The following is a 15,164-nucleotide window of genomic DNA, read 5'->3' on the forward strand; positions in this document are numbered from 1 at the left end:
TGATTGTCGCTTTCACAGTCTTTTTCACATTTCGGCACTCCTGCAATCGTCACACTTCAGTTTCTGTTACAAACTGACCCCATCCCCTCATCAGAAAGGGAAAAAGTATGGGGAAAGCGCTTGAGGACTCCTGCTCTAATTGATAATTTAGTTTTCAATGAACCTAACACTAGATTGTCCATAATTAGGGATTATGAAATGAGAATGTATGAAGTTTTATGTAAAAATTGTCATATGAATTTATGTGGTTGTTGTTTTTTTACACACTCCCCAGATGGTTTGGGAACATGCCAAAGGAGAGGCACTGTCCATGGCCCTGGGACATCCAGATGCCTACGTCTTCACTTGCGTCAAGCAGACGGGCGAAAGAGAAGAACTGGAGGAGGAGTCCAGGCGTATAAGTGACGTGCAGCCCTTTATGGGCATTTTGAGACTGGTGGCCAGGGAGGGGGATCGTGTTGAGAAACTCACCAACAGCCAAATCAGCTTTTTGATCGGCAAAGGTCAGAAAAATTCCCATACAGTTCTGAACCTGATTTTCTTCAAAGGATCTATATCAGACATGTCAAACTGGGGGGGGCTGGATCGAGACAATGTTCCCAAATGGGCTGGATCAGCAAAAAAAATGTCAATGCCAAATATTTAGCTTTGTAAGTCTATGCTTCATCATTCAGCTTAAATTTGGAGCATACTGAAATGGGGTATTTGATGAGCACAACACATTTACTTATAAATAATTGGGGAGAAAAAGGATTTTGTTCAAATTGAATGTTGATAAATTGTTTATTTTAACAATTGAATAAATGCATCTTTACATCGGAACCAACTCACCACACAAAACAAACTCGTTGGGTGGTATTAATAAAAATACACTCACATCGATTGTTAAACTGCTTTCAGATTTTGCAGTAAACGGGCAATAAGGTCAAACACAACTACCAGGCTGGGACTACTGAAGCTGATAAAATACTGCACAATATTATCTTTAATGTTAAACCATCTATCCATCCATCCATTATCCGCATCGCTTATCCTCAGTAGAGTCGCGAGGGTGCTGGAGCACATCCCTGCTGTCTTCGGGCAGTGGGCAGGGGACCGCCTGTACTGGTTGCCAGACAGTCGCAGGGCACACAGAGACAGACAACTCACTCGCCCTTTCACGCTTGGGGAATGTTTTTGGAATGTGGGAGGAAACCGGAGTGCCCCCAGTAAACCCACCCAAGCACGGGGAGAACATGCAAACTCCACACAGGAAGGTTCCATCTCATGACCTCAGAACTGTGCCGCGGACGCGCTAACCACTGCGCTGCCGTGCTGCCCAACCTTAAACCAGATAAATCTTATTTTTAATGATCCGTGCAAACAAATGTCGTGCCATCACACCCTTTTCCCTCTCATTGCACTCCTGCATCTTTTTGCCTTTACAAGTGCAACAATATTAGGTGACAAATCCTGAGTAGAAGCACATTTAACTACCGTAAATTCCGGACTAAAGAGTGCACCTGATTATAAGCCGCACCCATCACATTTTAGGGGGTTTACCGATTTTGTCGATACACAAGCCGCACCTGTATATAAGCCGCATGCACCCACATAAAAAAAACACGAAATTAATCCAAGCCAAGTCCCGCGATTGAAACTAAAATGTCCTTCTTTGAAGCACACGGTCCAAAAATCACAGCGGCCAAAATGAACGTAAAATGATATAGGTACTTACAATTTGTTGCAGACCTGCAGATTCTGGGTGCCCGTTGATAGTAATCCAAGGAAAAAAAGTGTATATTTCCAAAGGTAAGGGTGGGAAAAATATATATCCATTATTGTCCGCCATGTCCACAAAAATACATTACAAAAATATACAGTTGCAAATACATATTATACATATTTACAAAGAAAGACGGTACATCGAGAGAGTTTTCAAAGCTTTAATAATAATAATATAACTTTCATCCTAAACCGTGCCTTTGGGAGGTAGCCTCACGCTACTAACAACACGCTCACATACCTGCATATTAGTCTGTAAAGGAAATAAATGCCGCATTTGTTAGAATCACGCATCGGCCCGGTATTGCAGTACCTCCGGGAACGATGCATTCGCAATGATCGCAGCAAGGCTTTAAGGCTAGGACCTTAGCTTGGCCTTTTGACTGAGAGTAAGAGTCCTAGGCTTTGTAGCGTATTATGAACTGACCTATAACGGATAATGGATAATTAATAAAGAAAATAGAACAATAACCCTTAAAAATGTTTTATTATTGTTCATCAAAGAGAACACCTGTTCATAAAGATAAGTAGTCCCAAACATGGATAGAACCTTTCGCTGGACGTTAGCTCTATTACAACTCTACTGCCCTCTAGCAGTGAGAAGGAGCATTAGTTATGCATTTACTAAAGAAAACATAACCTTTGATAGAAATGAGATACAGACTTGCTTCTTTTTTGACTTGCTCAAAAATTTATGGCAGAATGGATTAAATCAGGGGTGCCACACGATAGAACAAACATTCTGTCGGGGGCCGGACTAGTAGATTAAAGAGAAAGAAAAAGAGATAAAGAAATAAGAGAAAGAGGGAGGGAAAAGGAGAGAGGCGGGACAAAGAAAGAAAACGAGTGTGAGAGCGTGAGAAACAAAAGATAAAAGGTTGTGAGAGAGGGGGGAAAGAAAGGTAGAGGAAGAAACCAATCCAAAGAGAAATAGAAAGACAGAAGGAGAGAAAAGAGAAAAGAAAGCGCAAAGAGTATGAAGCGAGACAGAGAAAAGAGAGAAAAGGAAAAAAGGAAGTTACAGCAAAAGAGGTTAAAAGATACAGATAGAAAGAGACAGAGAGCAACAAAGGAAGAGAAAAAGAGAGACACTGAGAGTGAAAGAGTTAGAGACAGAGTGGGAGAAAAGGGGTGGAAAAGAAAGAGAGAGAGAGAGAAATAAATAAATACAAGTAGTGTCTTTGTGAGAGGCACCTGGCTTTGGCAACATCAAGTTGACATATTTCAATCTGCAGCTTGTTTTTCTCTTGCGCTTCTCCGAGTGTTGTCTCGCGGGCCGGATTTAATCCCTTAGCGGGTCTGATCTGCCCCTCGGGTCGCCTGTTTGACACATGTGGATTACATCATCCCGCTGTATGTTTGTCACGCCTTATACGTATGCTTAAGACTTGTGGTTCTCTTTGGAGAAAAGTAAAGTAAAGCTCACAATGGCGATGCTCAAGGAGAATATGCTCTCACCAATTATGCCCACACACTACAAATAGCCCTGCATTATGACATCACTTGCTATCCTAACAAGCTGCCTCTTAAAGGCCCACATTTGACCCACATTTTCTAATTAGACTTGATTGGGATTCAAGATTTGACATTGGTATTTCTATTAGACTTGTTCCAGACCGGGGTGGCCAAATTACGGCCCGAGGCCACTTGCAGTCAAACTTTTAGAATCACAAATCAAGTCCTCAATGTATGCGTCCAAATCGAACAGCAGAAGAAGTTATCCATCAAAAAAGCAACACTTGTCTCTCCGTATCAGATTTGTCAATGTCAGGTCGCTGGAGTTTCCTTTAATCCACAAGGAACGATTAAAAGCAAATACAGTTTGGTACATTACTGCAGAAACCTCCATGAACAAAAAGACAGACACTCTCCACCACAAAAATCCTGCTTTTTTCTTGAAATAATTAAATAATGGGAAACATTTAAAAAAGTAATTATAAGCACATTAGATTTGAGAACAGAATGTGAGATATAAATAACACTGTGAGCAGAAGTAACAACAGCATATGTATCATCGTATATGCATCAGAGGATAATAAAATTTATATTTTCGAGTTAGTTCTGTCAAAGAATGAACTGCTGAGTGTGTTGATGGTGCCCCCCATTGGCTGGCATTCGTCTCAGAGCTGACCTTCCTTATCAGGCTGTATAGTTTGCCACTGTCAGCAAATGAGGCATTGCTGCCCCAGAAGACAACTCAAAAGAACATACTGTATAACTGCTTGTTTTTTTTTTGTTTTTAATTGTAATTGTTATTCAGCAACACTGGGGTAGTCGATGCCCTTCCTGTTTTCCATATCTTCCTCCCCCAAAACTGCAGATTTAAAGGGAATCCCAAATTCATAAACATGGTATATTTCAAGATAATGCAAATTGACATCGGCATGTCCAGTCTTTGTTATCCTGATCTGTGACGTCATCTGGGGAACACCAGCACCCTAGTGAGCCAGTCGCCATATTGTTTTATGTGTGAATTAGTCGAAGTAGATAGGGGAGGCTTCACTTTAATACTATTTACAAAATAATTAGTTGCCAGCTCCCGTCTTCCAAATAACGCACATTATTCATTAGAGTTTGAAAATCAAGGCCAAGTGCTTTGCATTTTTCTGAAATGTGCAAAATGGATTAAATATGTGATACAAAAATCGATTATAATGTCACTCGGGTAAGGAGCAAAAAAATTCTTGAGCCCCCCGGCGCATGAAATATTTGGCCACATATTTGCATAATAGAGGGAGTTAATACTGTACCAATCCAAAAATTCAGTTTGGGAATACCTCTAATGAACCGGGGTCCCTGCAGCAAATTTGCTGAGGCCAAAAGATAGGACTCGTCAGGCGGCGTCTCTTCCTACATTCGACTTAATAGTATTTGCGGTGTTCTTTCAGGCCTTCATGAGTTTGAGGCCCAGAAGAACCTCGAAGTGAGCGAGTTTCGGACCAATATCCGAAAGTTCTGCGAGGAATGGGCTCAGCAGCGACATGCGTCACCATGGCAACTGTGGATGGCGTACATGTTCCCCTGTGACCTGGAACCGTGCTGCTCTCTGTCCTTATGCGGTAAATCGCATAACGCCAAAATAATTATCAACGTCAAGTTTGAGGCATGTGATGTGAGTTCATATTGAAAACTGTCTCTGTATAAATGTGAGAAAGGGTGAGCAGTCGCCAGTGTTTGGTGTAACGCGTTACAAAGGAACGCTTGCCTAGAACGCAATTACGTGTTATTGATAACATTTTGTAAATCAATTGTCGTTAAAACATGGTGCATTATTACACTACTTTTTAAAAGCAGAACATGAATTACAATGCATTCTGTTTATTGATGGTTCCTTCTTCGCTAATGAAGCAATACAGGGCTCTTATTCTACCAACAATACAAAGCTGGTAAGGCTGTGATGTTACCTACAAAATACAACAGAATATAGTTACGGTGGTGTTGTTTCAAGCATCAAAGCCGTATTTACAATTACATAATAAAATACTGAAATCACGGGGTCAGTTTATATGCAAATATTTGATAGTGTGTCACCAGTAGCAGATGATAGGCAGTAGGCAGAAAGGTGACACGGCTTATACAGGAACAAATAAAGCATTTGGGAAAATGTATGTTTATGGTTAAAAGAGTGCTGAGTTTTGGCCTTTTTTATTGTAAAATTGTTTTGCAATACACCATGTCTGGAGAAAAAAAGGAAACATTACAAGAAATCAGAAAGGAAATATTCAAATGGTTTGAAGACAAAAGGATAAATGGATATGGAGTGTCTTAACCATTGGTTTGCAAGTTCTCACTTTTTTCACAAGCCAAGGAATACATAGGTTGGTGTTCAAGATTTCATCTATTTTTTTCTGTCAGTAATCTTTGGGATAACACAATTACTTTTAAATTAACAAACTATTAACTGTAACTCTTTTCAGTAACGCACCCAACACTGGAAGTTGCCCATCCTTCACCACAAAGTCCGCTTTACTAAATCTCTGTTAGGAATGAGATTTAAACGTGATTTTTTGCTAGGAAAGCTTTATGGTGCAGCAAGAACCACAGGATCTGCCGCTATCTCTGATGAGTAGCGCCCTGAAGAAGAGGGCCACCGTTTTTCGCTCGCTGAGGCAAAAGCCCGAAGATTACACTTTACAAGTCAATGGCCGATGGGAATTCATCTATGGCAGGAACCCGCTGTGCCAGTTTAAAGTAAGTTGAGCATAATATATTAAAACAAAAGTCCGCTTTTTTGTGGCATTTTCCACATCTAGGGCAACCGACCAGACTGTCTGTAAATAGAGGATGGTGATATCTAAACTCCTTCCCCCTTTTCTTGGATGGACACACGCACCGGAAAACAGATTAACAAATACACAAACATACAACCAGATATACATACTTTCATCCCAAACAAAAACATTATCACTTTGCTTGCGGGTGATAATCACAGCCCAGGAGTTTGAAATTGAATATGATGTTGCCGGTGAAACGTTCCAGGTTTTGGTTGGCAGCACAATCCAGATGTGCTACCTGCAGGCCTGATTCATTTCAGTCCTGCTAGCAGCAATGTAGGAAACGACTGCATCTATTCAAACCCTAACAAGATTTGGACTGCATTAATCCAAACAGCAAACATCCTGTCAAACATTATCTAACCTGCACTTAAGTTGAAATCATTTAACAAAAAAAGAATAGTTAAGAAAAAAAACAGGTCATCATTTTTCTGTTTCTGTCTTCACAAACACTGCCTTAACTCTTAAAATTATTAATCAAAAACATTTTTTTATCTTCGATTGTCATCCAACAGTTGGTTTGGTCCACGTGTGTTTTTAAGGGTAGATTTGACAGTTAGTTCCTTGTTATGTGCTTTCATGAAATATGTGGTGTGACCTGTCACACGTGATCCAATTCATTTCCTCTTTGTTTTTTACTGCTCTACAGCAATCTTGGTTGCCTACACTACAAAATGTCCAGTGAGATGATAAAAGAAAAAAAAGGAATGGTCTTCTTCCACCTGCTGAATATTTAGCTTTTTGTAGATGTACGTTTTCCTCATTTGACAATTTCTATGAAAATTAATATGTGAATAACATGTAATAAAATTGTATTTTTTCATATAAGCTTTCTTATTTTATAACTCATTGAAAGAACACTTTTGGATGATTCTAAAATGTTTCTGTAAAAAATATATTTCATTTTTTTCACGGTTACTGGGGACCAGAACCACGCGCGAAAAGTGAAAATCTGAAAAGTAGTCAGTTTTTTTAGAGAGAGTGAGAAGAGAGAGGGAGTAAGAAAGAGAGGCACAGAACACATTGAACCCAGTACGTATTTTGTATTACTTGATGTCTTTTTTCTGGGTGGTCAAAGCGGCATGAGCGAAACACACACTCTTCTCAACAAGATGTAGGGGAACGCAGGGAAGGTGTCCGGTCAAAATAAATTATGAAAGACAATATGATATGAATTGGCCAATCGGCTTTGGAGATCTCAAGATGAGAGGTGCTGGCGGATCGGTTTCTCTGGTGTTGTCAAAACTTCTCGTATAGGGTGTACAGATAAAACATGTTCTATTGTGTTCCCTCCCGACCTAAAACCTGCCTGTTCTTCGCCTAGGATGTTTTCAGCCTTTGGTTTAATTCTGTTCGGTCGGATCTCTAGCATAACTTTACTTGAATGACTAACTTTCCTTTCTTCTGTAGCATAATTACTAGCGATTTTGTCCATGCAGATGGCCACTGTTTGCCAGATTGTTCTGCAAATCTTTGTCAAGATGTTTATAGTTTGCTCACCACCATTTAGTATGAGTTTAGATGGGATGTTGTCGATTCCTGGAGACTTTCCATTCTTCAGTGAGTTAATTGCCGCCTTTACTTCTTCTCTAAGGATAGGGAAGTCGTCAGTTTCTGCTGTGCCGGAATTATTAAGGACCTCAGGGTTTCCCTGTGTCTGGTGGTTGTAGAGTTCGGAGCAGTATTTCGTCCTTCTATTCATGATCTCTTTTTTCTTCAGTTAGCTTATTTCCTGTCTCATCTGAATACTGCTAACTTTTGCCTGTTTTGTTAGTGTGAGGCACTTCTGCGTTGTGTTTTTATTTGTAGATTTATCGTATCTACTGTATTTTGTTTAATGTCGTTTACTCTCAGTCTGAGGTCGTCATCTCGAAGGTAGGTTTGACCCTTGGAGTTTTTTATGAAGGTGGATTTTCACTCTTTCCAGCTAGTTCTGGTCCAAATTAACTGTGATAATTTAAGGGGTTACTGTATTTATTTAGTCTGTGCAGACAGGAAAAGTTTTAATGTAAGAAAAATTTGTTTTGCCCCCTTCTCAAGGTTTCTTATTCTCCTCAGGCTGAGGTTTTGAGATGGTGTAATAAGTCTGTAGTCCATGCAGCCCTTTGGGACCTCCAGTGACTAAGGGCTATACAATAAATAGGACTTGACTTTTCGTGAATTAACACTCCACTTCATGTAAAAATAACAGATTATATTGTCTGTTCTTTTGCATTAGTATATTTTCTCCTGTCTGAGGAGTGGGCAAAATCCTCATCTCACTATGGTGCACTACTCCACCATCAGCAAGTATCAAGAGGAGAACGAGCAGATGTGCAATCGGGTGTGCAAGAGTCGCTCCATGTCCAGACCGCCGCCTCTCCCTGTCAAGAAGGTAAGAGGTCAACGGATATTTGCTTTCCCTTAAAAACGTTTCTCAGAGTCTTCCGGTCATCAAATTTTTTACCCTGGGACATTGCAGACTTTGGCACACTTGAAACGAGCAGAGCCGTCTTTTAACGAAGTAAGGGGTGGGAAAAGTATTATCCAGATATAATCAAATGTAATATGAGTTTCATTAATGCATTGCAATTTTCCAAAATAGGATTATTTAGTTTTTGTGGTTTTTAAATCAATCAATCTTTGATATATTTGTGCTCTAAAATCATATCCTCCCTGGTTTTGGCCACAATGGCTTAGTTACTTTATCATTATTATTATCTATGGAAATCTCTGTCCCAAAAGTATGGAATGAAAATAATTTTTAAAAAGTTCCATCATCCGTTTTTCGAGATGCATTTTATTGGCTAAAAGGCGCTGAAAAAATTGGGAAAGAAATTCTTATGACATGGGAGCATTTCTATAGAATTGTGGCGCACTGTTTTTGGCGCGAGTGGTTGAAAAGCGTCAATGCATTTCATTTTCAGCTGTCATACGATCAACGATAGCTGCCCAGTCTGCCAATTAAATACATTTGTATGTTTTGATTTTTTGATTGGCGAATGAGGAGTTATCAATTACAGGAAGCTCAGACACACGAAAAACTCTTCTCTGACAACTGATTGGCTGTGTCATAAGGATTCTAAGGAATTGATATCTGATAAAAACAATTCCAATGCAGTTCAATCCACAGCCACAGCGGTAAAATCAGTCAACCAAATTACACTAAAGTGCATAACAATATCAACCAAATATTAATTTATTGCTTCTAATAAACATTCTTTTTGTTTGTGGATTATTACTGCTCATTCCCAAAATCGCATGGAAGCTTTTAATGAGTATACAGTACATGTACAAAGTGGCATACAGTTATTTTCTTGCTCATGCAGCAGAACTCTTCCCCTTTGTGGTCCATCCATGAACCTTTCTTCATCCACTTGCTGCAAGGCAGTCGAGTCAATGCAGATGAAAGAATGAAGGTAGGTGTACAAATGAATGAAGTTCCAAACAGTTTCACTTCTCTCATTAGTCACTTTGGTATACACAGGTTTTTCACAAAAATAGGATTCTGGCCGGCTGCCAAGGTTTAATTGGTCCCGCCAGAGTCACATAAACTTGTGATATTCATTTTTTAAATAATATTTCCAAATATATAAATACAAAGTTAATCAAAATTACTATTGGATTTCTAAATATATAAAAAATTGGAAATGCCATGGTGTGTATTTGTGCTACGTATCTCTGAGTCAGAGGGAATCTTGGTCAGTTAGCCACTGCACCATGCTAAAGTGACTCTTTCATTTGGTTGTTGCGGTGTTTGTCTCGTGCCACCTGAACTGTGGTTAGAAGACTGGGTAAAATGTGACGTTGAAGAGCGTAGCGTTGTTCCCGAAGGTAAACGTTTTCAACCTGCCCAGCACCTCGTTGCTCTGCCATCAATTTCAATCAAGCGTAAAAATGCGGCGCTGCTGTGGCAAAAAATCTGAAAAATTCGCTTTGAGCAGGAAAACATTTTGGTGGACACGGGCTCTACCTGTAGCTCATAAGTTGCACATTACAATAAACTCTAAACCATCAAAGAAGAACCGGTAACCTGTCATAGCAGCAATTACAAAAGCAGTGGTACTTATATTCAATACCGTAATTTACCTAATCACCGTAATGAATAATACATTTAATTACATTTAAAACACATATGATTTGGTGTTTCCTCCGCGATTAAAATAGTACAGCATTGGCATCGGAACAACACTATTTTTAGTTTAATAAGATGATGATATGTCTACCCACCAGATTCTCACAAAAAATGAACAATGTATACGGCAATGTTATGGGAGCGTGTTTTGGGGGATACATTGTTTTAGACCACACGCTTCCCATACTTCATTGTCGCGGTTGGTTAAAGTTTCAAAACAGGAAGTGGGAAGGGCCTACTCTCGACCTGTTATGTTGATGCTTCATTCAGGGTTGTTGATTCTGAAAACACTGCCCGCCTCTTCTTTGTGTCTGCTGTTGACACATTTAGGGAGTGCTTGTATTTTTTTTTTTATGACATCTATTACTCTTCAACAATACTGCATGTCCTGTCTTTCCCAGCCATGAAACAAATAGGGAATCCTGTTAATGAGTGACTGTGTGCCATCATATTTTGTGTTAACTATGTTACTATTTAAGTTTCTCTGTCTCTCATAAGTGCACTCCCAGCTGCTGCTTTATGACTCACGGTAAATGTTTCCTGTCCCATAATGATCAGTCATGTCACTTGTTGGCAGGCAGATGCTACAAATCATAGCTCCAGGGTAGAATATGCACTCGTATATTTAGTCAATGCAGACATGAACTATCTGCAGACATGAACTATCTAGATTTAGTAAAGGGCAAGACATGAATGGTCACACAATATTGGATTTGGACTCAGTGGCCATTTTTTGAAAGGAAATGCAAAGTGTACAACCTTTGACTCATAGTCTGAGTGACACCGGATATACTTAATCATCTCGTCTTATGCTGTCACACAAGCTGTATTTCATGCTTTCGTTCCCTAACGGTGGTGGGTAAGGTGCTTCATAAAAGTAGTTTCTTGTTTTTGAAAGTGTTCAGGCTTCCAAGATTCCCCTCAATTAAATTGAATTGTCTTTATTTTCATTGAAATCAACGTTGTGAAAAATTGTATGCAACAGAATTTGATATGGCACTCCAGGGTAAACATATAATAAAGATTTTAAAGAGATAGAAAAATAAAAGTATTTCATTAAAAAAAGGCAGAAAAATATATTTATAATGTAGTGCTTACAGACTGGCCAAAGTTATAATAATAGCAATAAAGAGGTGCAATCACATTTAGCAGCAACAAACAAAAAACAAAAGAAGTCTCAAGATATGTATATTCACAGTTTCGTGCGACAACATTTAGCAGTAACAAAAAAAAGAAAAGAAAAAAAACTACCGTAAATTCCGGACTATAATCCGCTACTTTTTTCCCAAATGTTCAGCCCTGCGGCTTATTCAGTGAAGCGGCTTATTTAAGTAATTTTTCTAACGATCACCAGCGGCACTCGAGTACAGAAGGTAAAATCTAGACCGGTGCACGGTGGAATTGTGCGCCGAGGTAAACTGCATCCTCTTGGTTTGTGATCGAATTGTCCGTATGACAGAGGATAGTGGTGCGTGTCAAATGACAGAGGATAGAGGTTTGTTTCAGATATCATGAAGACGCCCTTGGAGACGTCAATGATGACGCGAAAGACAAGGACAGTTTGCCGTGAATTTCATAATTGCGGCACAGCTTTCTTTAAACATCTACGCTTCGAGCCCTGCGAGCGTGTTATGGGTAGCGTGGTGGTACCTTTCACAGGCACGGTTCGGGATGAAAGTTATATTATTATTATTAAAGCTTTGAAAACTCTCTCGGTGTACCGTCTTTCTTCGTAAATATGTGTAACCATGTATAATATGTATTTGCAACTGTATATTTTTGTCATGTATTTATTTGTATTTATTTTGGACACTTGTTCTGATAAGTCTTGCACTGACCAATTAAAAAGAAGGGGCGTAACAGACGCGGGGAGTAATGGGAAGTAGGGACCAGTAAGGTGAGTGTTTGTGGACACCGCAGACAAAGGTGCATATATATTTTTCCCACCCTTACCTTTGGAAATATACACTTTTTTTTCCTTGGATTACATTCAACGGGTACCTGGACTTTGCAGGTCTGCATTAAATGATAACAACCGGTATCATTTTCCGTTCCATCAGCTGATTATGAGAAACTAAATATGTTGGCATGTGATGGGAAGTTGTGTGTCGCTCCTTAGCTTGGCCTAGATGGAATATGAGCTTGCTCTGTCCACTCCACGCATCGGCCCGGTATTGCAGTACCTCCGGGAACGGTGCATTCGCAATGATCGCAGCAAGGCTTTAGGGCTAGGACCTTAGCTTGGCCTTTTGGCTGAGAGTAAGTGTCCCGGCTCCTAGGCTTTGTAGCGTATTATGAACTGACCGATAACGGATAATGGATAATGAATAACGAAGATAGATCAATAACCCTTAAAAACCCCAAAAACCCCCTTGTAGCGTATTATGAACTGATCGATATCGGATAATGGATAATGAATAACGAAGATAGAACAATAACCCTTAAAAACCCCAAAACCCCCCGTCAGGTCAGGACCTGGGATCGGCCCCTCCGCCGAATATAAGCGTTGCAACAGAGAAACATCAAATCTGTACAAGTTCTCACCTTTTAAACTGCTCAGTTAATAAGGACTTCTGTTCTCAATGTGGATACATGCGGCTAATATACCGGTGCGGCTTGTGAATGTAATAAATCCGTTTTCCTCCCTAAATGTGGGGGGTGCGGCTTATAATCAGGTGCGCCTTATAGTCCGGAATTTACTGTAAATATTTCGCAAGATATGTTTTCACGGTTTTTGTGCATTACGTTGAAGGTGGTGGTGGCCTTAGGGAAGAAGCTGCCTCTCAGCCTGTTTGTCCTTGTTTTGCGGGACCTGTAGCGCCTACCAGAGGGAAGCAGTATAAAGAGGTGGTGGCCGAGGTGGGAAGTGTCTTATAATGATGTTGATAGCTCTGCAACGATATTGCAAACCGGGTTTAGACTGGACAGGGAGCAGCCAATGATCTCTTGGGTGTGGATTACTCTTTGTATATTTTTCTGTCCGGTGCCGTGCTCCCAGCATACCACACTTTAATGCCATATGCCAGAATGCTCTAAATGGCTTCCTACAGAATCTGAAGACAAAAAATCCACACATTTTTTTTTTCCATTTGTTTTGTTATTTGCTTATTTTATTTGTTTGTTTATGTCTTATATAAACCCAAATGACTTTCTATAGTTAGTTTACAAAGTCACAAAACTATCAATGAATGTTTTTGGTCTTTTTAAAAATATATATTTTCTTCATGTAAAACTGTCATTCGAAGTTCTTTATATTTTCAAAAAAGAAAGTGTGGAGAGTTTTGTCTTTTGCAAATATATTTTGTACTATAAAAACACACAAGAAATAAAGGCTCTGAGACACAGTAACACAGTAAAAAACACAGCAGTACAACGAGTGAAACCACACTAACAGGACAGGTTAAAACACACTAGTAAGTTACTGAGACTACACAGTGAAAAATATGCAGCAACACAAGTAACACGGCGCTCATATGAAAAGAAGAAATGCACACTTTGGTCGCATCTGTGTATTAGCTGCAGAGTTGAAATTGTGTGACAAAAGTTGTGACTTATTGTCCGGAAATTACGGTAGTTCGGTTGAAAGGGCCAACTTGTCTCTCATCCAATATTGCACCTTAAATGGCTGTAATAAGAACAGGTCTCAAATAGGAAAACAAAGCAAAAAGAGTGAATTGGTGTAAAAGTTTGGTTTTTAAAATATCGGTGCTAATGCTTTTTATATATCACCGAAAGTGGGGGTCTCAACATTTTTCAAGCCGAGAGATATTTTTGTTACTAATTAGCGCAAGGGGCACCCAGATTGATGTATGGTTTTTAAATAACAACTTATCATGTCTTTTACAATAATGTTACTATGTAATTATCAGGTTAATTATTGAAAGTAGGGTTACTGTAAATGGACTCAGTCAACCACAAGAAAATTATTTTACTAGAAAATCACAATGATCCAGCACTAGTGTGCTATTTTCAGAATAGGTCTGCGGGCACCTCAGCTGTCCTTGTGGGGCACCCGTAGGCACCAGGATGGAGACCTCAGACCTAGAAAGGACACGGCATGGAAAAAAGAATGTTTGATATACAAAATAATAACCCAGCAAAAACATCATAAAAGTAACAATCCAAATTGCAACAAAATGCTTTCACAGCATTGTTTTATTTTTCCCCACCAGCTTGTGGTTGAGGCTGGCCTCTTCCATGGCAATGAGCTTCTCTGTAAGTTGGTGACCAGCTCAGAAGTGGCAGCCGGCTCTGAGCCGTCATGGGACCAAAAGATTGAATTTGATATCAACGTGGCCGACCTGCCCCGCATGAGTCGCCTTTGCTTTGCCCTCTATGCTATCTTCGACAAAGCAAAAAAGCCCAGAGGAGCAAAAAAGAAGAATAAGAAAGCGGTGAGTATATTTGATTTAGAGGTATTATCTTAGGGCTGAAAGTTGAGTGGGGTCAGGCATTAAATGTCAGTCATTAAATCGGGCTCGGGCTGGGCTTCTCTCTTACTGCCTTTTTTATTTTCTAATCCACTTGTCATGTCTTCTGTGTTTCCTTTTCTTTTTGGAGGATTCATGCAGCAACATGCATGTTAGTCTGCCCCCCGGTACTCTGTGTCCGACTCTCTCGTCGGAGCTTGCGTGCCTTGGCCAAAATCACACTATATTCCTGCTCTTGTGTCTTCACAGATAAAATATAAAAATTCGAGTTTGCTTCAGGCTAAGTCCCTCAAATCCGGTTAATTTGTCTGGCCTGCCTGGGCCAGGGCTTAAAGACCTGCAGGCTGGGTCGGCTGGAATTTTTATGGCTGATTTTACCTCTAATTTGAATGATATTGAATACAATTTCTATTGTAATTGTCCATATTGTGCCTAGTCATTGTTAGACCTATGAGTGTGTGTATCAAGTTATGCTAGTGTGTCCAAATGGCTGTCAGCATTTCACGCTCCATCCACTTAAGCCTTTTTGTCTTGGCAACACTCTAAGGAAGTTGGCAATTTCTTTCAATGATTACTATAAAT

At 39.7% G+C, this 15,164-nt stretch overlaps 1 protein-coding gene across 2 annotated transcripts in view; it reads left to right on the plus strand.

The window, feature by feature from the left end:
- Positions 1 to 15,164, plus strand: part of pik3cd (phosphatidylinositol-4,5-bisphosphate 3-kinase, catalytic subunit delta) — a 40,063-nt gene that overhangs the window by 8,468 nt on the left and 16,431 nt on the right. Inside the window, exons 3-8 of one of the 2 annotated variants that reach the window (XM_088331994.1) lie at positions 275 to 503; positions 4,653 to 4,876; positions 5,779 to 5,955; positions 8,257 to 8,412; positions 9,347 to 9,436; positions 14,325 to 14,546. In XM_088331994.1, the coding sequence (XP_088188120.1) occupies positions 275 to 503; positions 4,653 to 4,876; positions 5,779 to 5,955; positions 8,257 to 8,412; positions 9,347 to 9,436; positions 14,325 to 14,546 (1,098 nt within the window). The remainder of the gene's footprint in view (positions 1 to 274; positions 504 to 4,652; positions 4,877 to 5,778; positions 5,956 to 8,256; positions 8,413 to 9,346; positions 9,437 to 14,324; positions 14,547 to 15,164) is intronic. The other variant, XM_088331995.1, reaches the window with a different exon arrangement.

The sequence above is a fragment of the Urocampus carinirostris genome, chromosome 3 (genome assembly GCF_059441175.1).
Source record: "Urocampus carinirostris isolate Australia breed hairy pipefish chromosome 3, RoL_Ucar_1.0, whole genome shotgun sequence".
NCBI lineage: Eukaryota > Metazoa > Chordata > Actinopteri > Syngnathiformes > Syngnathidae > Urocampus > Urocampus carinirostris.